Source organism: Rattus rattus, chromosome 15 (genome assembly GCF_011064425.1).
Source record: "Rattus rattus isolate New Zealand chromosome 15, Rrattus_CSIRO_v1, whole genome shotgun sequence".
Taxonomy (NCBI): domain Eukaryota; kingdom Metazoa; phylum Chordata; class Mammalia; order Rodentia; family Muridae; genus Rattus; species Rattus rattus.
Window position 1 is genome coordinate 22,387,682 of NC_046168.1, and position 26,250 is coordinate 22,413,931.

Genomic DNA, 26,250 nt, shown 5'->3' on the forward strand with positions numbered 1-26,250 from the left:
AGGAGACAGGTGATTTGATTCTGGAAGACAGTGAGAGGTTGATCCACACTATGTGTCTGTGTGTGTGTGTGTACGTGTGTACATGCGTACATGTGTACATGTATGTTTCTTGTTGTTGAAGTGGTGTTAATAATGTTGGGAAGAAATATGTATACATCAGAGAATATGTCTCAGTGACAAGTCTTAGCCATAATGCTGGAACAGTAAAGGGGGAGGAGGGAGAGGTATGTTAGCAACCCTGGACTTTACCTCCTTGATTGGAAGTTACTACAGCAGCAAGATGAGTTGAGAGATGGATCATTAACATTAAGATCAAAGGCCGGAAGTTATGATGTTTACCTTTTAAAAGTCAGCTCTGCCATAACTGCCACAGCTTGCAACTTTCATCTGAAAGCCACAGTATGGATGCCCGGCATTGGCCCTGGTTTCTGGTTTTTGCCACATTTCTCCTGGTTTCTGGCTTGGTAAGAAAATTAACAGAAAAATTGGGGGTCTGCCAACATAAATCATTGAGAGATAATTGTTTGCTTATGTTTTGTATTACATTATTCAAAATGTTGGTCTTAAATGAGCATCGTCTCCTGGTAGGTAGGGGCCGACAGAATATTGATTATAAAAGGTCACTCTGCCAGAGAGGTCTAGACATTGTGACAGAAATTTATATTTTCCTTTCTGTTTCACTGTTGTGCGACAGTTTTCTTTTGATAAGACAGCAAATGCAAGTTTTAAAAGCCATTTTTATTGCTGAGTGACATACTGTTTGCTTCTAGAGTAACTTGTCACAGGTGAAGACTGACAAACATCAGAGGCAATGTTCACAAAGTTTAACATTATGGAATGTCTCTTCTGCATCTTTGCCAGTCTAAACCAATCTTCCAGCAGCACTTGGAAGCTAACTCACGGGCTTATGTGAACTATCTAATGGCAGAGGAACCCGTTAGTTGGAACTTGAAATACATTCTATTGAGCTGGTGGCATGCAGATGAGTAGAGAATTTCAGATGGGAAGTGGCCGCTTCGTGTTTAACTGGGTTTCAGAGTAGCTACTTGTAAATCTGTTTCTGCGGGTGATGGGGTCATCTGTGAATGTGTGCTGTGTGGTTACCAGATGAGAAAACTAGGATGCCTGCCGTCAAAGCAATGGTAGCCATCTGACCAGTTAGTTCATTCCCACATCTTGTCAAACAATTCAGGTTTCTTTATCTCCGCTGTTAGCTCTTTTTCTTTTAATGCAATTGTGCTTTATACCCATGTGAAAGAGCGTTACATTTTTACAGCATGTTTTGGTGTGGTGTCATATAACTCATGATACTCATCCAAATCAGGTGGTGACCTCATCACACAGATCATTTAAGATTCATGAAGTAAATTGCCTTAAAGAACCCAGAGAACCCAGGCATGACTCACACGACTGTCTACTGGTTCTGCTGACTTCTCCCTAGGCTACATTGATTAAGGTTCTCCGAGAATCTGGGGGGAGATTGCCTTTAGTAAAGTGCTTGCCGTCTCGGGCATTAGGACTCCAGTTTGATTTCCAGAACAGGTATGAAAAGCCAGGTACGACTGCATATGTTTGTAATGCCGTGCTGGGGAGGCAGAGACACAGGGACACGGGGCTCTTTGAGGAATGGCTGCTCAGCTACCCTAGCCTAACTGGTGAGCCCTGGGAGCCCAGTGAGAGACTGTCAAAAATAAAGTAGGTGGATTCTAAAGAATGACACTTGTGGATTTCTGAAGCAGCTGTACACATATATGCTCCTGTGTATATCCCTACCCTCAAAATAAACTTCTGATGTTGATTTCATTTTTCCCCCTCATTGGGTGTGCAACTCAGTAATTTGTTTACGATCTATTTTAAAAAAAAAAATGTGTGTATTTTAGCCAGCTGCTAGTGGCGTATGCGCTTAGTCCCAGCACTTGGGAGTCAGAGGCAGGCAGATCTCTGAGTTCCAGGATGCCTGGTCTACAGAGCAGCTAGAGATACGCAGAAAGCTTGTCTCAAGAACAAACAAAAACCAAAACAACAAAAAGGTGAATGTATTTTTAAAAACTCACAGAATCTACTCCTTGGTATTTTGCTTAGACATTTGGTATCGTTTTCGGATGTAGAGTCCTGGTTGAGGGAGGACGGTAAACGTGATTATAGCGAGGTGTTAGGCAAAGTTCCTGCCGTTAATTGGGAATAAGGTTGTAGCTTTTCCGAGCGTTGCTCACCAGTCTTATAGGAGATTGTGTAAAGTGAGTGTTTTCATGACGGCTGAGCTGTGTGGACTGCCTTCACTTCAAACTTGGAAGTTGATTTTTCTGTCTTTATCTTATTTAACAGGAAGATTCAGTCTCTCTATGACAGTAGAATACTCTGTCTGGTCAAAGTGTTATATAAACTCCAGCTCATTTGTCTGGGATATGTGGAAGGAAGTGTGATGTCTTATTAATAAAAAGAACTGTCTGAGAGTAACTTAGAGTCACTGGGGCTCATGCTTGTCACCCCAGCTCTTGGGAAGCCGAAGGACGAGGATTGTAGCAAGTTCAAGGTTAGCCTAGATGCCAAAATGAGTTCCAACAGAGAGACCCGGTATTAAAAAATTGAATAAAAAATTGGGGCCACTGGAATGACTCAGCAGGTGACCCAGCACGAGCCATTGAGCTTCATGATTTGAGTTCAATCCTAGGACTCACACAAGACAAGACAGAACTGGCTACTGCAAATTTCCCTCTGTCTACCACATCCAGACACAAAACAAACAAACAAACAAACAAACAAACAATCTTTGAATATGATTACCAAAGGGATCCAAAAATGTTATTTATACCATGAGCCTTGTAATAATACCCTTTTTTCGGTGTTTGTTTCCCAGCCAGCTCCAGAAAAGTTTGGTAAGTCTATTTTGAGTTTTGCTCTAGACAGTGCGAGAAGGTTACATGCTGACACATGCCGTAAAGGGGTACTTCCTCGCAGGGGGAGGCATGGGCGGCGGATGCAGAACCCCAGCAACAGTGTGATGAACTTTGATCAAACACTGGCTTCCTAAAAAATGATTTATTTGCTTTACTTATTTCTGTATGAGGGTGTTGGGTCCCCGGGACAATTGAGCTGACATATGGGTGCTTCAAACTGAGCTCGGGTCATGGGAAGAACAGCCAGTGCTCGTAACTGCTAGGCCATCGCTCCAGCACCAACACTGGCGTTCAGGACCCATCGGCACATCAGAAAAACAGAAATAAAGAAAGGTCACTGCAGTGGCTTTGTGGGCGGAACAGTTCTGCATTTTCTAGTTAGTCCCACCTTCCTTCCAAGCTATGTTTACTGACACACATAAACCTAGAGTCATGTGACACTCAAGGGGGTGGAAGGGACAGAGCACAGGCTCAAAAGTCCCTGTCCAGTCCCCAGTCTGGCTCACAGGAGGGTCAATCGATTAGAGTCCCCATCAATTAATTAATGCACGCTAAATGAGCATCTGAGGCAAAAACTTATTTCCTTCTGATTGTGTGATTAATGCGATCCTTTTCCTTTTCATGGACATAATGTCCAATGTGTTCTTTGTTATTTCAGTCAAAGACATAGATGGGGGAATCGATCAAGACATATTTGATATCAATGAAGGTTTGTAGCTCTTCGTTCTTTTTTATTATAATAGTTTAAAATATTTTTTATTATGTGAGCGTGTGTGTGTGTGTGTGTGTGTGTGTGTGTGTGTGTGTGTGTGTGTGTGTGTGTAACTTGTGGGCATGGGCTTTCTTTCCCCACCATATGGGTTCCCAGGGGTCAAACTCAGGTTGTCAAGGCCTGGTGGCAGGTGACTTTTTCTGGTTGAGCTATCTTTCAGGGCCCCCCCATGTTTTACTTACATATGATGATGCCATTCATTACAGCGTTATCATGCGTGTGTACAACATGTTTGATCATATTGCCCCATTACCCTCTCTGTCCCCTCCAGTTTCCTTAGACTCCCACCAAGCTCCATTCTTCCTCACCTCCTCCAATCTCTGCTTTCATGCTGTTTTGCTTTTCCTCTTGTGAGAGTCATCAGGGTTACTCACGAAGGATGGGGGAGGGGTCATTCACAACAGCATGCTCTGCATAACAGGACTACACCTCTGGAGACGATGTCTCTCCCACCCCAAAACCATTCAACTGCATACAGATCCTCAGGGGTGGGGCCATGCGAGCCCCTCTTCCTTAAGAGTTTTCAAAACATCATCTCTTATGCGGCCCAGGAAACCAATGTAATAACACGGCGCATCTCAATTCTTCTCTTAGATCTAGGACTGGACCTTTTCGAGGGAGACATCAAACTGGAGGTGAGTTGCTGCGATGCTCTCAGGATGGACGTGAGCACTGACTGTGAGTACTGAGGATGATGGCCATGGGTTGCTGGCTGAGGCGCTCTTTCAGAAGGTGCAGCAGCCCAGTGGCACGGATTCCGAGTGTACGCTGCCCTGGAAGGACTCATACATAGTCCGCCTTCATCCTCTCGTGCTTCGGCGTCCGTGTGGTGAAACCCACTACCTCTTACCATGTGTGTGGTGCTTTGAATGATTTTTTTTATTATTGCTGCAATAAGGAGAATTTTTGTTTAAAAACAGAGCTTCACTGATTTCGTCTAGTTGAAGTAGGATAAAACTGAGTTTGTAAATATATCCAATGACTTAGGCTTCTATTAATAGTAATAATAATTTATCATATAATATATTTGATACATTGAATAAATTATACAATGAATATATTCTATAAAATATATCATAATATATACTTCTTATATGTAATATAATATAAATATATTTGTGTATAAATATTATATAATATATAATTATCATGTATTATTATTATTATTATTATTATTATTATTATTATTATTATTATTTCCCCCTGAAATCAGCTATAAATAATGATGTCAAGAAAGGGTTCTCCCAAACCATCTCTTCGAGTGTTGATTCTGATGTAGCCATGATGACACACAGAAAGACGCATATGCAGATGTAGATGTAAGTTAAGAGGACTTGAAAGTTCAGTGTCTTATTGACATGGGGTCCTGTCACACATCTTTAAATCCAGCACTTGGGAGGCAGAGGCAGATGGATCTCTGAGTTTGAGGCTAGCTTGGTCTACACGGTGAGTTCCAGGTCATCCAGGACTACACAGTGAGACCCTGTCTCAAAAAACCAGAACAACCCGACCAACCAAGCAAGAGACAGTCAAGAGTCCAGTGTCTTAAGCACTTTTTAAAAAGAAAAGCAAGGTGTATTTCCTTGCTTTCCAGATTTTTAAAACTTTAAGAACTTACTCTTCTTTTGTAGGCGACGGAATTAGTGATGCTTAAAAATGCATTTATAATTGTTATGTTGTAGAAGTTTATGCAGAGTTAAAAAATAGACAAATTAACAAGATCATTCATAAAATATGTACACCCTTAGACATGAACATCATCCAGTAGAGCTTTCTGCTCTCCAAACTTCTACTATTTCCCCCAGCACACTCTGCGATCCCCCTCCCTGCCCTCTGCACACCGTAAGCACACCTCTCAAATCCTCCTTGAAGAGACAGAGCTCAGACCTGTAATCCCACTCAAGGCAGGAGAAGCACAAGTTCACAGCCAGCCCGGGCTACACAGTAAGACCTAAACTCAAGTTAAAATGTCAAAGAGAAGCCGGGGACACAGTGCGATACTGAGGCTCTTGCTTGGATTTGATTCCAACAAAAAGAAGGGGAGGGGAGGGGAAGGGAGCAGAAGAGGAAGGGGGAGGGGGAGGGAAGGAAAATGAAGGGCAGGGGGGAGAAAAGAGAAGGAAGGGAAGAGGAAAAGAGGGAGAAAAGGAAGGAATCCGGAGGGAGGAAGAAAGGAGGGAGAGGATGGAGGAGGGAAGGGAAGGATGACAGGAAGAGACGGGGAGAGAGGATAAGAAGTAGGGAAGGAGAGAGGGAAGGGAAATAGGGAGGAAGCTGCCATCTGAAGGCTCCCTCCTGGTCCTGGCCCCTTTCTCTCTGCTTCCCCATCCACCTGGGATATGGCTTCACATGCCACCTCTTGACTAGGTCTGTAAGTGGGTAACTCTAGTCGTGCCTTGCCCCTCAGTCCCAGTCTCCGTTTGCACACTGAGTGTGAATGTCTACAAAATACAGCAAATGTAGGTGCGCACTGACCCTCCCACTAGAACCTTCCCCCGGAGCCTTTCTCTCCAGCTGCCTGTCATTGCTTCACGAATTTCATCTCAAGGAAATCCATAACAACCTTAGGAGTCCCCTTTGCCCTTGGCCCAGCCCCACCCTCTCCCAGTCCATTAGTGTCCCTGCCAGCTTCTCTCCCAGAGTCTGACTCATTCACTTTTCCCAGGTATCCAAGCCCTGCCATTGCTTCCTTGTTTGTTTGCAGTAGCCTTCCCATTTGCCCTCTGTCTCAAGCAGTGCATTTCCTTCTCCATAGTATTTTCCACCCTGAAACCCGTTTCCTGTAGTAAAGTCAACTCTTTAACCAGGTGACGATGGGCTGAGGCGGTGACTCGGATAAAGGCCCTGCTGAGCAAGTGTGAGAACCCTGCTGCAGTTACCGCCCAGGCGGTTCTGCTCTCTGCAATGACATTTACTGTGTTGCCAGGGTAGAGACATTAAAAACACATTATTAGTGTTCTATTATAAAATTAGGGTGGCTTTAGAAATATCTATCTAGCTCTAATCTTCCACGTGTGGGTGTTCTGCTCTCATGTGTCTCTGAGGCCACTGGAGCCATAAGAGGTCATTGGATCCCTTGGCACTGCAGTGACTGGTGGTTCTGAGGCACCATATGGTGCTGGCGACCACACTGGGTCCTCTGCAAAGGCAGCAAGCGCTCTTAACAGCCGAGTGATTTCTCCAGGCTTCTCTGCCAGAAAACCTTGTAACTTTTCATCCTTCTTATGCCTGATTTTTTTTCCTCCTGAGATTCAGATTTTTAAGGTTTGATTTAGTTATCACTCCTCTTCTGTCTGTCTGTCTATTTATATGCATGTGTGCCTGCATGAGTTTATATGTACCACATGCATGTTGTGTGTGTGAGCCTGCATGAGTTTATATATAACACATGTATGTATGTATGTGTGTGCATGTGCCTACATGAGTGTATGTGTGTGAGCCTGCATGAGTTTATGTGTACCACATGCATGTTGTGTGTGTACTGCAGTTGTGAGCTGCTGATGTGGGGGGTGGGAACTGGACTTAGCTCCTGTTCAAGAGCCGCGAGCAGTCTTAACTGTGGAGGTGTTGACAGCCCATTCTGATGTGTTTTTGATATCTAAACATCTACCAGGCCTTAGAGCGCACTTTCCAACAATCTTGTTTTGAATACCATTTCTCCTTTAGCTCTGTTAACTACAGTAATTAGTTATTCCCATCTGTAAGTTTTTATTAAATTATGGTAGAAATTTAGACACATGCCCCATTCGCATGTTTGATTCACAGGAAGAACTGTAAACTTCCTTTATTTCCGGGCTGATTATTGATTAGTTTTGTCTAGTTCACGTAACTGACTCTTTTCACACTTACTTTTGACAGGCAAGTGGGAGGAATTCCATCATTGGAGACAACTACAGATGGCCACATACCATTCCATATGTTCTAGAAGATAGCTTGGGTTAGTACACACTTCGGAGTTTCCACCTCTCCCTGAGTGCTCCTGAGATGGCAGGACCGACGTCTACCAGAATGGCCTCGTGTGGTGTTAAGGCTTTTCATTGCTGCTGTCGTTCCTCGGTGTGGTCGTATTACATTTACTTTAAAAAATAAGCAAAATCAAAAGATCGTAAACATCTCTGACTGAATGCATGCTGGTTTTGACCAATATAAAATCAATTCGGTCAACTCTGATGGAGAACTTACTTTGTGTTGAATACTAAGGGCATAAATATTAGGGAAGCATTCTTGCTTTTAATAAGGTTTGTTCTAGATTTTATTGGTACTTTAATTCATATTCTATTTCCCTCCCTGTCCTTTCTCCCTCCCTCTCCCCTCCACTGTGTGTGTGTGTGTGTGTGTGTGTGTGTGTGTGTGTGTGGTCTCTCTCTCCTCTATCTCCCTCTGTGTGTGAGTGTGCATATATGTGAGTGTGTATGTATGTGTGTGTATGTGTGAGTGTATGTAAGTATATATGTATGTATATGTGTATGTATATATGTGTGAGAGTGTGTGTGTGTATGTGTATATGTGTGTGTGGTGTCTCTCTCTCCCTCTGTGTGTGAGTGTGCATATATGTGAGTGTGTATGTATGTGTGAGTGTATTAAGTATATATGTATGTATATGTGTGTGAGAGTGTATGTGTGTGTAAGTATATATGTATGTATATGTGTGTGAGAGTGTATGTATGGGTGTGTATGTTCATGTGTGTGTGTATGTATGTGCGTGTGTGTGTGTGTGTGTGTGTGTGTGTGTGTGTGTGTGTGTACATGAGTCAGTCTCTGTGAGGATGCATCCCCTGGAGCTAGAGTTACAGTCGGTGTCTGCCGCCTGACAGGGAACCCAAGCTTGGTTCTCCAGAAGAGCAAGGCATAAATACTCTCAACCGTTAAGCCGTCCCTCCATTACTATTGCTTATTTTTTTTAAGCACCATCTCCCCATGTTTAAGCATTTATATATTCCTTGCAGAACTGATGATAGAATTTAGGCCTGGGACATTCTAGGCAGACGGAATACCACTGATCACTCCCAGACTGGAAAGGATTGTAAAAGAGATTCACTTTTACTGCTTTTTGTTATGTGTATGTGTGCATGTCCAGCGAGTGAATAACACATGTGCAGTGCCTGCAGAGGCCAGAAGAGACACTGAATCCCCAGAGCTGTTAGGAGTCATCGATGTAGGTCCTGGGAACTAAACTCCAGTCCTCTGGGGGAGCAGCACAAGAGCCAGCCTGCCCCCAGGACAGGATGTTAATATAAATAAAAACCACAGAACAACCACTCACAGAAAATGGCAGCTTCCCAGGATTTTATTTTGGCAAATCCAGATGTTAACAAGAGCTCACTATCTCTTTTTCTGGAAATAAATAATCCTTTTTTTTAAAGATTTATTCATTTATTATATATAAGTACACTGTAGCTTTCTTCAGACACACCAGAAGAGGACATCAGATCTCATTACAGATGGTTGTGAGCCACCATGTGGTTGCTGGGATTTGAACTCAGGACCTCTGGAAGAGCAGTCAGTGCTCTTAACCACTGAGCCATCTCTCCAGCCCTAGATAATTCTTAATTTAGTATTAAATTATTAAAGAGTCAGAAGAGGGAGATGGCAAGCACGGAAGGTGGGGGAGACGGGAATTCAGATCTTCAGAGCCCACGTAAGTGCTGTGTGTCGGGGAGCCAACTGTCATCCCCTCCTCCTGAGACAAGGAGACGCAGAGCAAGCTGGCTGTGGAGAGTAGCCATACGGGAAAGCCCCGAGGTCGCTTGCGACACCTTCCTTAATGACTAAGGTAGAAGAGCCATGGAGGATGAGTTCTGATATCACACACATGTGCACTCACAAACCACACACGCACACACCACACATACACATGTGCATGTACACACAGGTACGTGCATGCACATGTGCACCCCCACACATGCACACACACAGAGGAAAAAGGTGGGAGAAGTAAAAAGAATCTAACAATAACTAAAAACTTTTTGTACAGAAAAAGTACAAAGGAGTAGAAGAGCACACCTGTAACTCTGGTAGTCCTCCAGAAGGAAAGGTAGGCTGAGCCTGAGCCTGCGGCTGGACCAGCCTATAGGAGGGGGGAGGGGGGGGGAGGGGAGGGGGGAGGGGAGGGGGAGAGGGAGGAGAGGGAAAGGGGAGAGGGAGAGGGAGAGGGAGGGAGAGGGAGAGGGAGAGGGAGAAGGAGAGGGAGGCAGGCAGAGAGACACAGGAAGAGACAGAGAGACAAACAGAGACAGAGAGCCACAGGCAGAGACAGAGAGCCACAGGCAGAGACAGAGAGGCAGAGACAGAGAGACACAGGCAGAGACAGAGAGACACAGGCAGAGACAGAGAGACACAGGCAGAGAGACACAGGCAGAGACAGAGAGACAGACAGAGACAGAAAGACAGACAAGAGACAACAGAGAGACACACAGAGAACACAACGCAGCCCAGCTCACCTGTAGTGAGTTTGTTTTCTCTGTGGACAGAGGAAGCAATGCTTGCCTCTGAAAAACATCAATCTGAAAGATACCTTCGGGGGAACTATAAAAAATAATGTCTTCTTAAGAACCAAGCATTTCCTGGGCTGGGCATGTAACTCACGTTGGAGAGCGCTCCCCTGGCATGCGTGCAGCCCTTGCACACCACGCACATCACGGTACTTCATAGACATGACTCTTAGTGGGTGACCAAGAAGAAGGCATCTACTGAGCAGATGGTCAGGACGCAGCCCAGCCTTGGGGAGCAATTGTTAGAAAACATGATAGCTTAAGAACTCAGCATAGATCGTCCATTCAAATAAAGAGACTCTTATATCACCCTACTGTGGTGATGTAGATTTTCTGTTTCTTTCACACAGAACTGCACTTCTCATGTTGTCTTCTAAATCACATTATTCCCGTGCTGTGTGTATGAACATGTGCTGAGCTGTGTGTGGGAGTCAGAGGCCCTCCACCACGTGGGTCTCAGGAACTGCACCACTGTTTGCAGAGACCCTGGGATGTTCTGGAACATTCTTTATCCTTGCGATGCCAGGGTTTCTCACAAATGACCCAAAGTTAGCCAGAACCTGTGGTAGTAAAGACCTGAGGTAAATGGTGGAGCCTCTACAGTTTGTGATACTTTTATACACGTTCTGTTTGGTTTTCAGAACAGTTCAACACAGGACAGGAATTCTCTCGAAGCCTTACTAGCAGGTCCCACTTATATCCTGCTCATGTGGTGGCCATGGCATCCTGTCTTATTTTAAGGACATATGAGGCTGTCTTGAAAAGTCAAAAATAAATAAATATTTTTTAAAAAGGAAAAGAAAACGGAGATCTCACAGCACACTTTTGTCTTCCGTCAGAAATGAATGCTAAAGGAGTAATCCTCAATGCGTTCGAGCGCTATCGCCTTAAAACGTGCATTGACTTCAAGCCCTGGTCTGGAGAAGAGAACTATATATCAGTGTTCAAGGGCAGTGGGTAAGTTGGAAGGTTGTGAAGGTTCTGAGAAGACGATGTTCCTCCGAGCAACAGTCCAAGGTCTTGCTTGACTTTTGGGCGGGGTGACAAATGGCTTTGTTCTTTATTCAGAGTCTGACCTTTGAACCTGGTTTCTCTGGCCATAAAATAATGTGTCACAGAAGTAGATGGCCTGTCCAGTATGTGTAGACCCCTGGAGCAGGTTCACAGTACTCTAAAAAGGAAAGAGTAGGGAAGAAACATGGAGACTGAGAAGCACGAGAAGGAAGGGGGAGAAAGAAAAGAAGGAAGGGAAGGAGGGAGGGTGGGAGGGAGGGGAGGCAGTCAACTTGGGGAGGGGAGATGGCTTAGTTAAGAAAATTCTTGCTACATAAACATGAAGGCTGCCTGCGTTCAGATCCCCAGTTCTGAACAAAAGAGAACAAAACTGTGTGAGACAGCTTTTCATTCTGAGGCGATAGAGACAGGTTCCTGGACTTCACTGGCTAGCCAGCCTGTGAATTGCTGACCTGAAAGACTCTCTTTCAAAGGGTAAGGTGGAAGGTAACAGAGGAAGACATTTGGTCTGGCTGCCACATGCGTGCACACCTGCATAAACGTGTATACACAGATACATGTGCACTAAGATAAATAAAAAAATAGAAAATGTTTTCATGCACACAACCAGACTGCCGGTGTCAATATCTAGTAAGCATGAACATGTCTTTTATCCTACAGCCTTTTGAATTTCATCTCATTTACAACTTAGTAATTACTCTTTATTCTCTCTTCAAGTAAAATGTATTGTAGAATGTGTATGAATTCAGTTTAACTGAGCACCTCTTATTACTTGAAAGGAAGCAGTGCCATTGTCCTGAAACACAATGACTAAGTAATTGTTGAGGATGACTCAACTATTTCTTGTAGGGCAACCACGCTCTATTCCCAGCATCCACATTGGGCGTCTCACAACCACCTGCAATTCCAATTCCAGGGGATCCCACTTCTTCTGATTTCTGAAGGCATCCACACCCATGTGTGTCTCCAGATACACATACACAGAGATAAACAATAAAATTACACAAAACAATTTGTGATGAAGGATATGCCCATGCCCATCTTAAAAAAAAAAAAGTTGCAATTCCAAGGATGAACATGGATAACTTGTCCTTGTACAATGCATGGTCCTGAGATAAATTCTCTAAAAATTATTTGTTTCACAATATTTTTACGCTGAGTGCTGTAAAAGTAGAAGTAACTTTTATTCTCTTAATGTAATTGCCATCTCGGAGATTACGGCTGAATAAGTTCACCCTTTCTAGTTCTTTCTGAACTGGCTGGTTCGACTCAAATGTTTTGGCTCAAACTCCTCTCCAAGCTGACTAATAAAGTCTGGCTTCTTTCAGCTTCTCACGGAATTGCTCTGCTTGGCCTCAAACTAACTCTGGCCATCGGTTCTCATCCGGCTCCTTCTCTGGCTTCAGCTGCCTCTGCTGAACGGCATGAACTCAGAACAAACCACTGCACTGCACTCCCGGCACTGACTCCCGACTGACTGACTCTCTCTCTCTGCAGTGCTCTTAAGTAGCCTCTCTTTCCTGTGCTGCTCCTTCCTGTCTCTGACTCGTTCTGTTAAACCTTCCCTTTAACTAGATGTCACTTTCAAACATGGCTGCTTCCTTCTACAAACCGATTTTACCTTTAGGGTGCATACTAAGGGCATGTTTGCGTTCTAGCCAGATTGCCAGAGCAGCCATGTTGCCGGATTGAAATTCCTTAACAGAGTACTAGTCAATGTTGTTGTCCAGTGTGTCCCCCACTGAAAAGGGAAGGACATATGAGGTAAAGAAGTTAACTCCAGGGGTTGGGGATTTAGCTCAGTGGTAGAGCGCTTGCCTAGGAAGCGTAAGGCCCTGGGTTCGGTCCCCAGCTCCGAAAAAAAGAACCAAAAAAAAAAAAGAAGTGAACTCCACAGTGAGGCAAACATCCTGTTCTGGTCCGTGTCAGGTGCTGGTCTTCAGTGGGAAACATTCATGCTGGGAAGCAAGAGTTGTCCATCGGGACAAACTGTGACAGAATAGCAACAGTTCAACATGAGTTCCTCCACGCCCTGGGATTCTGGCACGAGCAGTCGCGTGCTGACCGAGATGATTACGTCACTATAGTTTGGGACAGGATCTTGTCAGGTATGTTTCCCTTAATTACAGGTCAAGTTTCTGAGCAGGTGAGCATCAGGAGCAGCGGTCTCTGTTACTTTGGAGACCAGATACACTTCATCGTGTCTACAAATTCATCTGATACCAAGTTGCAATCAGTTCCCAATAACAGGGAGCTAAGTAGCCTGGTATCTTCTCTCAATATACTCAACCCAGTGTTTTAAAAGGTTTGTCTTTGGAGCTCATGGTAACTCAAAAAAAAACCCACATTTTAAATTTACAGTTGTAATTTTATATATTTATGGGTAACAAGGTGATAGTTTGTTACGTGCAGATTAATAAAATGATTAGTACACTTATTGCTTTATTTAAAATAAATCAATCAGCATGCCTGTCACATACTTAGTGTTTTTTTTTTTTTTTTTTTTTTTGGTGAGGAGTTATTTTGTTGATAAGACATTAAGTTATTTACAATTTAAAAATATATAATACCCTATCATGTGTTGAATTAAATAATTAATAATAAATCCTGGTGGCGGGCAGTTTTGCTATCTTCCCCAGTGGTTTCCGTTCCCGAATGAAAGGCACACACATAGCCTTTATATTTTGATGCCTTAAACAGCTCAATCGCTGGGTCACTTCCTAATCTCCGTGGGGTTAATTTACCCCCGTCAATAATCCCGAGCTATTACTTACTAAATTCTATATCTTCTACCTTGGCTGGCCCCAGTTGGGCAGCCCTCTTGGGCCACACTCTCTCCGTTCCCTTACACGGCTGCCCTGCCTCTTTATCCTGCATTATTCTCAGGCTTCTCTCCTCTCCTCCACATCTCCCGTCACAGCGGATCTCCTCCTTCCTGGACCCAAGCCTGGGAAATCCTGAAGGTCCCACCTCTGTCTGTTTTTCCCAGCCATTGGCTGCCGGCATCTCTATTTACCAATCAGAACCAACGGGGGGCAGGGTCCCAGAAGCTATGCACAGGCATTCTCATACAAACAGTTTCATGGGGAACATACATGGTTAGCAGTCATATTACAAGCAACTCCAATCACGGCTATAGCCACTGTGATTTAAATGAATACACAAGTAATATGGTAGCCTATCTCTTCTTTCTCTCTTTTTCTTTCTTTTTTCTTTTTTCTTGTTTTTTGTTTTTCAAGACAGGGTTTCTCTGTGTAGCCCTGGCTATCCTAGAACTTACTTTGTAGACCAGGCTAGTCTCAAACTCACAGACCTCCTGCCTTTGCCTCCGGAGTGCTGGGATTAAAGGCATGTGCCTCCAGCAATCAGTTTATATCCATCTTTTCTAAGGACTCTTACCCATGTTATCAGTGTAGGGTCCTATCTTAGCATACTCCCCAAAGCCCTGCTTCTCACCGGAGAAGTCTGCTGTGAGTGCTTTAAGCCTCCATCAGAGCTGGATGATGGCTGAATGTTTCCACACTGCTTTGTAGAACCATCCTTCCATTAACAGTCCCTAGAGCCTTAGACCTTTGACTGTCCTGGAAGTGCCAGTGTGTTTGTTAGTTTGACCGTTACTACCATGACTGTGCACGATGTCAGGTTCAAAGACAAGAGTATCTGGAACCCTTGACACTCAGTAGATAATGTGTACAAAGTTCTCTCTATTGCATTTTGTATTTCTCAGTTAACAGCGTTTAGTAATCGCACCTTAGTTTTACGAGCATATAATAATGAAAGTTTTGAAAATATATTCAGGCAGGGAACACAATTTCAACATCTACAACGACAGTGTGTCTGATTCCCTGAATGTCCCGTACGACTACACCTCGGTAATGCACTACAGCAAAACCGCTTTCCAGAATGGGACAGAGTCTACCATCATCACGAAAATCTCAGACTTCGAGGACGTGATTGGCCAACGAATGGACTTCAGTGACTATGACCTTCTGAAGCTGAACCAGCTGTACAGCTGCAGTATGTGATGGGTACCTTGAAATTACTCTTATTTCTTCTGCCTTGCTGGAACAAAAAGGTGTTCTGTATCCATTTGTGTTTTCTGAGACTATGAATGCTAGATTAAAAGAACAGCACCTGGGTCCCAATCTACCAGACATTTTCAATACTTTACTTCTTCCAAAGTTTACCCTTGTAAAACAGCCTGAATCCTTGAAACAATGTACCCCATGCAGAGTTTCGAAGTTCTACTATTCAAATATAAACAGTTTCTACGTTCAAACCTCTTTTAAGCCAGTTGTCCAGTAAATGAAACAATAACGTTTGCTGTGGCATAAACTTTTGACCAACAGAGGAATATTACCTCAGGTTTCCACAAATGGATGTGGACTGGGTATTCACACACACACAAGACTCTGTGGACAGACATGTGTCTACAGGTTGGTAGGTCCTACAGTCAGCCAGACGTTCCCCGTAGTTCTGTGATCACGTTTACCACGTAGCTTGTCCTACGTGAATGCTCACATCTCTTTCTTGCTTTTGTAGCTTCTTCCTTGAGTTTTATGGACTCCTGCGATTTTGAGCTGGAGAATATCTGTGGCATGATCCAAAGTTCGCAAGATAGCGCTGACTGGCAGCGGCTTTCACAGGTTCTCGGTGGTCCAGAGAATGACCACTCCAACATGGGCCGGTGCAAAGGTAACAGGCTTTGTGATCAGTGGCTCCAGCCTTCCTGTTCAGTCCAAAAGACTGATGCTTCATCTCTCATTTCTATCAAAATTATTATCGGTTTTAAAATAATCTATTTTTAATGTTTTGAATTCTGAATAATAGTGTGGGGTGGGTGGTAGGCACATGTGAGTGCGGATGCTCTTATCAGACAGAGGCATTAGATCCTCTGGCATTATAAGCAGTTGTGAGCTGTCTAACATGGGTTCTTGGGATGGAATTCCAGTTCTTTGTAAGAGCATTAGATGTTCTTAACCCCTGCGCCGTCCCTATCAGAGTTACTAATGAGAACACATCCAGTTTTTCCAAGCAATGGGCCTTACGCACTGTAAAGGAGTGACCGCCGTTCCTCTGCTTTTGTTCACTCAGAATGATTTTCTTTCTACAAATCAAAGGCTTGGTTCTGTGAGGACTCCAGCAGCAGGTGCACAGAACAGGACAGGAAGGAACCTCTTGGAAGGACTGTGATTGGAGGGACCGAGTTGCCTTTTCTGTCATTTCTCAGACTGTAGGAGAGTCTAGTGAACATCGGTGGGCTGTGAGTTACTCAGTTCTAGACCTGTAGCTGGATGTAATTGTGAGTTCGAGGTACCAAAATACCTACAATGAAGACAGGAAGCTCCGACCTAGGTGCTTTTACTTTCTTCTTTCCTTGGAAGCTCATTTCTGTGGTAAGAGAAAGGACGCCTCACTATGTCTCATTCATGAACTCGCTGGCTGTAGGACAGTATTTTACTGCCCAGTATGATGCCAGGCTTGGTTTGGTTTTTTTGGATGCTATAACTGATTACTCGAGATTGGACACTTAATTTCTTTAAATATCACTTACTCATGGGTCTGAACACTGACACTTGGAAGTTGATAAGTTATTTTTTGTTGGTGAAACAAGCCAATTCAAGCCAGATTAAAACATATAAAGGCACGTTTATTACCACAAATGGTGGGGGGAGAGGAGGGGGAAGAGAAAAGAAATTGTGTGGGGGGGAGAGAGACAGACAGAGAGACAGACAGAGAGAGACAGAGAGAGAGAGGGGGGGGAGGAGAAGAGAGAGAGAGAGAGAGAGAGAGAGAGAGAGAGAGGAGAGAGAGAGAGAGAGAGAGGGGCAGAGAGACACAGAGGAGACCAAAATGTCTGGATTATATAAGGAAGAGCTCTGGGGGTGGGAAGAGCTCTGGGGGTGGTGGGGAGGGCAGCCAGCCCCTGAGCTGAAAGTTCAGGGTTGGAGGCCTGGCTTGCCAGGTAGGAACTGAGGGATTGCTGGGAGGACTTGGAGGTCAGGTCTTTTTTGTTATGTAAAATATGCACCTCAGCTTTTTGTCCTGGGTGCCTAGAGTCTCCTTGTTATCTGTTGAGAGGCATTCTGTACCTGGTCACAGGAAACATTCTGCTCGCTTAAGTCCCTTCTACTCACAAAGCCACAAATCTTTAGGTGAGGACCCTACTCATGACTTCACGGTCTCCTCCAGTCCTCCAAAGGTCCAGCTTCCAAATCCTGTCAACATATCAATTTGAAAGTTTTTTCAACTGCATGAACTCTGGGGGGCCACAAAAGTGTGTATGGCGGGAATTAAGCTAACACTGAAGGAAGACATAAGCTCAGAGAGAGCGATCCTAACATCTTACTTTGTCTACTCTGTGTGCTCTGAGCAGACTCTGGCTTCTTTATGCACTTCAACACTAGCACTGGGAATGGGGGGGCCACAGCCATGCTGGAGAGCAGAGTGCTGTACCCCAAGAGAGGGTTCCAGTGCGTGGAGTTTTATCTGTACAACAGTGGAAGTGGAAATGGCCAACTGAACGTCTACACCCGGGAGTACACTGCAGGCCACCAGGATGGTGTTTTGACCCTTCAGAGAGAAATAAAAGGTACAGTACCTACATTTCTATTGTTTAGATTCGGGGTGAGGTGTTCCGGGAACTTGATATGGTAGCTTGTAGCAGAGCAGGGACTGGTGACTCATGACTTTCAAATAGAACTTGATCTGTCTTGTTCTATCAAATAGAACTTGATAAGGAAGCTAAAATGAGGGTCCTTTATGCAATACTTAGGAAACATAGTCAATCTCTGGAACTGTGGACTCAAGTTCTCCACAAGTAACGAGAACACATTGTGGACTCTAAGCAATAGGGAGAGGGTTGATGGCCAAAAGAAACCAAAGTACGGAGTGGATGAAGGAAGGATTGGCCTCAGGGAGGGGCCTGGTCATTCCCTAAAGAAATATTCTTCGCACCTCCCATTTTATCTCACCATGGCCCAGTTTTACCAAAGTCACATTCAAATGGGAAATGGACTCTATCTAACTTCCAGCTTAAAAAATGAATCCCATGAAGGCCTCTGCTGTGACGTGAAAGAAATGTCATACAGATCTATGTCTGTGGGGAGGACGATCCACATTTTACATCAACCATGTGTCAGAGAGGTGGGCCAACAGCCTACGTATTAAAGCAGACGGGGAAGGAAGGGATGTGGGACTGTATTAGTTACTTCTCTTTGTTATGATGAAGGAAGGGCTTGTTGTGGACCACAGTTTGAGGGCACAGTCCATCGGGGTAGGGAGGATGTGAGGCAGCTGCTCTCACTGACTCTGCAACCAGGAAGCAAAGAGACCAATGGTGGTGGTAGTTGACTCTTTTTCTCCTTTGGATGCAACCATGGGAGGAGATGGGAGGCGGCTCCTTCCTCTCAGAAGAGAAAGGGACAGGGGACCGGGAGGGGATGTAAATTGAATAAATAAATTAATGAAGAGAGAAAAAGAGAATCATTTGCTTTTGAAGATTAGAGCTTTAACACCAAGCAGGTGAGCACAGAGTTCTTAGTCCTTCATTGCTCTTGAAACAAGCACTCTCTCTGCAGACATACCCACTGGGAGCTGGCAGCTTTACTATGTAACACTGCAAGTGACTGAAAAATTCCGAGTGGTGTTTGAAGGCGTCGGAGGCGCATCATCGGGTGGTCTGTCTATCGATGACATCAATCTCTCGGAAACAAGGTGTCCCCACCACATCTGGCACATACAGAATTTCACTCAGCTTCTTGGAGGCCAGACCACTGTATACAGTCCTCCATTTTATTCCTCTAAAGGTTACGCTTTTCAGATTAACCTGGATCTAACATCCCCGACCAATGTAGGGCTTTATTTCCACCTGATCTCCGGGGCCAACGACGATCAATTACAGTGGCCGTGTCCTTGGCAGCAAGCCACAATGACACTCTTGGATCAGAATCCTGACATCCGGCAGCGTATGTCCAACCAGCGGAGTATAACCACAGACCCAAAGATGACCTCTGGTTTGTGGCTTACGTTCTTAATGGGCAGGGACAGATCATTGTTCAAGGAGGGATGGGTGATTTGGGAGTGAGAGATTTCACTGTTGGTTACTTGGAGAATATCCAGCCTCAAAGTGAAGGTTTTCAGTTCCAAGGAAAGAATTCACTAGTGGAAGACACAGTCCCCAGGTAGAAGACTGTTAGAAATGGCCTGGGACCTTGGGAACTAACCATCCCTGATTTCTAATTATTGGTTTAGGAGTCCTGACTTTAGAACATCCCAAGATGTTTACAAACCTCAGATTTGCTTCTCATTAGCATTGTGGTCTCGAAGAAAAAACCCTTTTTAAAAAAGTAATTTCAAACATGTTTTTTTTAAAGATACACACACACACACACACACACACACGTACACTGAAGTTGATTTCATACACAGCAGAAGAGGGCATCAGATTCCATTACAGATGGTTGTGAGTCACCATGTGGTTGCTGAGAATTGAACTCAGGACCTTTGGAAGAGAAGTCAGTGTTCTTAACCCCTGAGATATCTCTCCTATCCCGGAAAAAAACTTCTTGAAGCTCCACTGTTCTAGGCTGTTAAACCAAGGCAGGGACGATAGTCCCACAGATCTATCAAGAGAATTAGGAGAGGTTAATCTGGACGCCTGCTGGGAGGCAGAGTTGCTCTGCTATTGAGTCTTTCACGCATGCTAACATGGTGGTAGGGTGGAAAACAGCTCAGCTCTCAAGCTGAGAGCTCACAGTCAGAATGGAGATTCTGGGGGCAGTGGCGGCAGCAGCATACAAGTGGATAGGAATGGCTCATCAATGCTTCCGACAGGGTTTAGTGATGGTGACAGCATTCCAAGTCTCAAACAAACAAAAAAAAAAACAAAAAAACAAAAACAAAAACAAAAAAAAAAAAAAAAAAAAAAAAAAAAAAAAAAAAAAAAAAAAAAAAAAAAAAACCATGACCCAGAGAAATAAGATCACACTTGGAATTACAATAATCTTTTGTTCCTGGAAACTGAATAGTGGGGAAAATAGAATTATGTGAATCGAATGGCACCAAACATATTTTATAAGTGACAGGGATGAATCAAAGTGACATAGGAAAGATAGCAACTGAATCCGATAGACAGAAAAAACCAGAAAAACGGAAGTTTGTCTTTCTTTTCCAACATGTTCCTCTGGACGACACTGAAATGCCACTTAGTTCAGTTTCTGAGATAAATTCTTCTCTGCTCATATTAAAACTCTCAGCAACATCACCGCGTTGGCTCAGTTAAAAAGGCCCAGCTGCAACTCAGAAGGCCGTTGAGGCTTGATCCTGCCAGGCAGAAGGGTGTTTGTGGCAGGCAGTGTGCACATGTGTGATGTCCCCCACTTGTAGGTCCCCACCGGCAAGCAGCCTCGTTCCCGTGGGGCAGTGAGAGTGAGCGTCATGCATGGGAACACACCCTAGGTCAATAGGATCCAAGGGTTCTCTTCAGCGCCATCCTCACTGTGCCTTGCTGCCTGTTGGTCATTCCTACAGAGAGGTGTGATGATGCTCCACCCAGCCCATTGATGTGAATAATTGCTTTTTCAGATAATGGAAGCTATCTTTGGGACAGGCCTTCCAAGGTGGGAGTGGAGGCTTTTTTCCCTAATGGAACTCAGTTTAGCAGAGGCAGAGGCTATGGAACCAGTGTCTTCATAACCCAAGAGAGGCTGAAGAGCAGAGAGTTCTTAAAAGGAGATGACGTTTACATCTTACTGACGGTTGAAGGTATGGAATCGCAGTTTTATGTGAGTTCGTTTCTCGTTGTGGCGGCTGCTTGTTTGCTGTTTTCTTTTGGCTTTTGTTTTTAGCTACGTTGTAGGTTGTGGTAAGAAACAGGCAGGAGTAGGATTTTTTTTTTTTTATATGAATGACTAGAAATTTGAAACATCACAAGTTCCATAGTCAAACATTTATTTGCTACATTATGGAAGAATAGTGCAAATCTTTAGGCTGAAAACCTCTGGTATCTTTACTTCCTTAATGCAGGAAGCACATGACCCTGGGTCCCTCAGAGCTCCAACTGCCAGATAGGCATGGTGCTTGTCACTCCAACTCCCTCCTCTTGGTGCACATGCACGTATGTGTGTGTATGTATGTGTACGTGTGTGTGTGTGTGTGTGTGTGTATGTGTGTGTGCGTGTATAAGCCATTAGACAACTATGTCTGCCTTAGACACCAGTGCCTCATTTTTTTGATAATTTATTTTTTATGTTTTAAATGTATATTTGTTTTTGACTGCATGTATGTCCGTGTGAAGGTGTCAGAGCCCCTAGAACTCCCATGTGGGTGCTGGGGAATTGAACCTGGGACCTCTGGAAGAGCAGCCAGTGCTCTTTATTGCAGAGCCATCTCTCCAGGCCCCTTTGAGACGATGCTAGGCTGGCTGGCCTCTCAGCCCGTTATCTGCCTGTCTTTACCTTTGCAGACTGTAAACATATACCACCTCAGATGGCTTAAAAAAAAAAAACAAAAAAAACCACGGATTCTGGAGAGCGAAGTCAAGCCCTCAGCTAACAGCTGTCTCTCTGCCTTTGCCTGATCCTTATCTGACTGCCCATAAGTGTGGCCGGGTCATGGATGGAGACACATACCTTTTTCACAGGCCTTAACTCTTGAGTATTATCTGTGTCCAACGACAATGCAGAAGCTGATCTCCGCCCTGCCCTCTCCTTCCCTCTGCAGATATATCTCACCTCAATTCTACAGCAGCTGTCCCAGGGCCAGTCCCCACCACCTCGACTGTCCATAATGCCTGCTCTGAGGTCGAATGTCAGAACGGCGGCATCTGCACTCTCCAAGAAGGCAGAGCTGAGTGCAAGTGAGGGCTCACGTGGGAGGTCCCCCTGTCTCACTCTCTCATGAGATTGGTTTTTATCCTTCTGGGAATTAGATGCTGATAATTCACATGCATGATATTGATGGAGTGGTCAAGTCAGGCTCCTACTGCTGCGATGAAACAGCATGACCAAAAGCCACTTGTGGAGAAAAGAGTCCATTTGGCTCACACTTCCACATTATAGCCCATCACTGAAGGACATCAGGACAGGAACTCAAACAGGGCAGGAACCCGGAGTCAGGAGCTGATGCAGAGGCCATGGAAGGATGCTGCTTACTGGCTTGCTCTTTGAGGCTGGCTCAGCCTGCTTTCTTATAGAACCCAGGACCCCAGCCCAAGGCTGGCACTACCCACAATGGGCTGGGCCCTCCCCCAGCAATGACGAATAAAGAAAATGCCCTACAAGCTTGCCTGCAGCTCAATCTTTTTCTTAATTGAGTTTCCCTCTACTCCAGTGACTCCGGCTTATGTCAAGCTGACATAAAACTGTCCAGCAGTTACTTGTTTGGGACTTTGGCTATCCACCTTAACAGTGACTTATGAAGAAATAGTGCACTACAGTCTAATTGCCCGAGTTCTATATCTTATTACATTGCTTATCTCATTAAGTCCTCACAGCAGTCTGCTGCTCTCCATTTTCTAGTCAAATCTCAACAGAAGTGCTGAGTCCGTAGCCCACGTTGGAGCTCACGGTGGTGACCCTGATCCCCTCAGCTGGTTTTCTCCCTACTCCCGCAGCTTCTTTCCAATATCAAATTAATTGTAATACGCCCTCCTCACCTCTTCCCTGCCTTGCCTGATGCTAGTCTCTTATCTTCAGCTACTTGTGGGCCAAACAGTTCTGCATGTCAGCCGCTATCAGTGTTCTAATATCTTAGAGGTGACCGCGGCCCCTAATGATGATGTTCACAGTTAGGTGTCACCCGTAAATGACACCATAAGTGGCATCACATCTCTTCCTGCAGGTGTCCTGCAGGAGAAGACTGGTGGTACATGGGCAAAAGGTGTGAGAAGAGAGGGTCCACCAAGGACACGATTGTCATTGCTGTGTCTTCCACGGTCACCGTGTTTGCCGTGATGCTGATCATCACCCTTATCAGCGTCTACTGCACCCGGAGGAAATATCGTAAGAAGGCTAGTGCAAAGACAGCAGCCATGAATCTAGAAAACGTAAGTCGAGTGTTCCGTTGGTTATGGAACCACATGAAGAGGGGCTGGGCCATTTTTACAAACGTCATCATTTCTAACTAATTTTTGACCTAAGCTAAGTAGACTGGGTTGAGTCTCTTTGTGTGCCCAGTATCGCCACTGTAAATCAGTGAGTCTTAACTCAGCATCTGTAGACGCTTCTTAGAGGGGCAGTCATTACACTCTGGGATCTGTATCTGGTCATTCATGATTCTCTGGAGTGACCCTCACGGCTAAACCACACAGCTGAAATTTCCTGCCAGCCTCCGTCTCCCTAGCGAAGTGGCCATGGCTTATAAATGTCTTTGTCCTGAGGGTTCTGGGATGGCTGGGCTCGGGAGCTGGGTAGAAGTATGTTTGGGGAAGTATCTTCCTTAAAAAAGGTTCCGGTGAATTCTGGCTTCTTTTGGAGTAACAATCACCAAGGTCATTTTTTTTTTCATGTGGAAGTTTTAAGGTTTTGCCTCAGATGAAATTCTAAATGACTACAGGTGCTTGACATCACCAGATCCAAACGTGGGTCCTAGACAGTGGGTCCTGAGGTGCATATTTGGGCCCAGGCAGTTTCCTGGGGAGCACCTGTGATAGCGGGAGGGCAGTTGGACTGGAAACAGGTGAGTCTGGGCTTCGGTGCAGGTCCTCCAAAGAGCATGGCAGCCAGGACAGACCGCCACTCACATTTTAACTCGATGGAATGGGACCAGGCCTTTGTGGTCACTATGTGACCTGCCAGTGCATGAGGGTAGACCCTAAGGAGTTCCACAAAGCTGCCTAGACAGCAGCCTTTGAGGAGGGCATTTCTTTTTTCTTTTTTTCTTTTTTTTTATTAACTTGAGTATTTCTTATTTACATTTCGAGTGTTATTCCCTTTCCTGGTTTCCGGGCCAACATCCCCCTCCCCGCTCCCCTTCCTTATGGGTGTTCCCCTCCCCATCCTCCCCCCATTGCCGCCCTCCCCCCAACAATCACGTTCACTGGGTGTTCAGTCTTAGCAGGACCCAGGGCTTCCCCTTCCACTGGTGCTCTTACTGGGATATTCATTGCTACCTATGAGGTCAGAGTCCAGGGTCAGTCCATGCATAGTCTTTAGGTAGTGGCTTAGTCCTTGGAAGCTCTGGTTGCTTGGCATTGTTGTACATATGGGGTCTCGAGCCCCTTCAAGCTCTTCCAGTTCCCCCTCTGATTCCTTCAACGGGGGGTCCTATTCTCAGTTCAGTGGTTTGCTGCTGGCATTCGCCTCTGTATTTGCTGTATTCTGGCTGTGTCTCTCAGGAGAGATCTACATCCGGTTCCTGTCAGCCTGCAGTTCTTTGCTTCATCCATCTTGTCTAGTTTGGTGGCTGTATATGTATGGGCCACATGTGTGGCAGGCTCTGAATGGGTGTTCCTTCTGCCTCTGTTTTAATCTTTGCCTCTCTACTCCCTGCCAAGGGTACTCTTGTTCCCCTTTTAAAGAAGGAGTGAAGCATTCACATTTTGATCATCCGTCTTGAGTTTCATTTGTTCTAGGCATCTAGGGTAATTCAAGCATTTGGGCTAATAGCCACTTATCAATGAGTGCATACCATGTGTGTTTTTCTGTGATTGGGTTACCTCACTCAGGATGATATTTTCCAGTTCCAACCATTTGCCTACGAATTTCATAAAGTCATTGTTTTTGACAGCTGAGTAATATTCCATTGTGTAGATGTACCACATTTTCTGTATCCATTTCTCTGTTGAAGGGCATCTGGGTTCTTTCCAGCTTCTGGCTATTATAAATAAGGCTGCTATGAACATAGTGGAGCACGTGTCTTTTTTATATGTTGGGGCATCTTTTGGGTATATGCCCAAGAGAGGTATAGCTGGATCCTCAGGTAGTTCAATGTCCAATTTTCTGAGGAACCTCCAGACTCATTTCCAGAATGGTTGTAGCAGTCTGCAATCGAGGAGGGCATTTCTTGAATGAAAGTTTTTATGTAGAGTGGCAGGGTTGAACATGTGTCTGGACTCACTAGCGACCCCAGAGTTAGAGAGCACAGACCAATGTGTGGTCTTACACAGAAGCTCAAGCAAAGGGTGTCACACGAGAACATTCCAGTGAGAACCAGAGTACCTGGAAGACGGCTGGTGAGAGGCATGGGAAAGAGCTCAAAATAGAAGCATTCCAATGAGCTAAGGCAAGAGTGAGGTTTCTTAAAAAGAGCTGCTACAATGTTCTATGCATTTAAGTTCAAGACACCATGAGTCCATGCTTTATTTAAGACTTTTATTTTGCAAACTCAGCTGGAGGATGGACAGGGATGCTGAAAGCAAACAGTTCTATTCTCCTTTAGCATTAGTCTAGTTCTTCAGCTTCAGGAAGATTTCTAATGGTATCGCCTACAATAGATTCCATCACAGTATATATGTGTGTATATATACATATATATATACTGTGATGTGTGTATATGTGTGTGTAATATGTATATATGTATAATGTGTATGTGTGTGTAATATGTATATATGTATAATGTGTATGTGTGTGTAATATGTATATATGTATAACGTGTATGTGTGTGTAATATGTTATATGTATAATGTATATATGTGTGTGTAATATGTATATATGTATAATGTATATGTGTGTAATATGTATATATGTATAATGTATATATATGTGTGTGTGATATGTATATATGTATAATGTGTATATATGTGTGTGTAATATGTATATATGTATAATGTATATATGTGTGTGTAATATGTATATATGTATAATGTGTATATATATGTGTGTGTAACATGTATATATGTATAATGTATATATGTGTGTGTAATATGTATATATGTATGTGTATGTGTGTGTAATATGTATAATGTGTATGTGTGTAATATGTATATATGTATAATGTATGTATATGTGTGTGTATATACATATACATATATGTATACATTTTATTTTTATTTCATGTACATAGGTGTTTTGTCTGAATGTGTACCTGTGTGAATGTCAGAAATCCTGAAACTGGGGTTACAGTTGTGAGCTGCCTC

At 44.2% G+C, this 26,250-nt stretch overlaps 1 protein-coding gene across 1 annotated transcript in view; it reads left to right on the top strand.

Annotated features, from left to right (window-relative positions):
• Positions 1–353: 353 nt before the first annotated feature.
• Mep1b (meprin A subunit beta) overlaps positions 354–26,250 on the top strand; it is a 27,111-nt gene continuing 1,214 nt past the window's right edge. The window contains exons 1-14 of the mRNA XM_032885735.1: positions 354–464; positions 2,858–2,876; positions 3,556–3,606; positions 4,264–4,304; positions 7,528–7,606; positions 11,000–11,117; positions 13,104–13,282; positions 14,973–15,191; positions 15,717–15,869; positions 17,551–17,766; positions 18,755–19,189; positions 20,760–20,939; positions 21,897–22,032; positions 23,016–23,220. Coding sequence (XP_032741626.1) covers positions 402–464; positions 2,858–2,876; positions 3,556–3,606; positions 4,264–4,304; positions 7,528–7,606; positions 11,000–11,117; positions 13,104–13,282; positions 14,973–15,191; positions 15,717–15,869; positions 17,551–17,766; positions 18,755–19,189; positions 20,760–20,939; positions 21,897–22,032; positions 23,016–23,220 — 2,094 coding nt within the window. The 5' untranslated portion in view covers positions 354–401. The remainder of the gene's footprint in view (positions 465–2,857; positions 2,877–3,555; positions 3,607–4,263; positions 4,305–7,527; positions 7,607–10,999; positions 11,118–13,103; positions 13,283–14,972; positions 15,192–15,716; positions 15,870–17,550; positions 17,767–18,754; positions 19,190–20,759; positions 20,940–21,896; positions 22,033–23,015; positions 23,221–26,250) is intronic.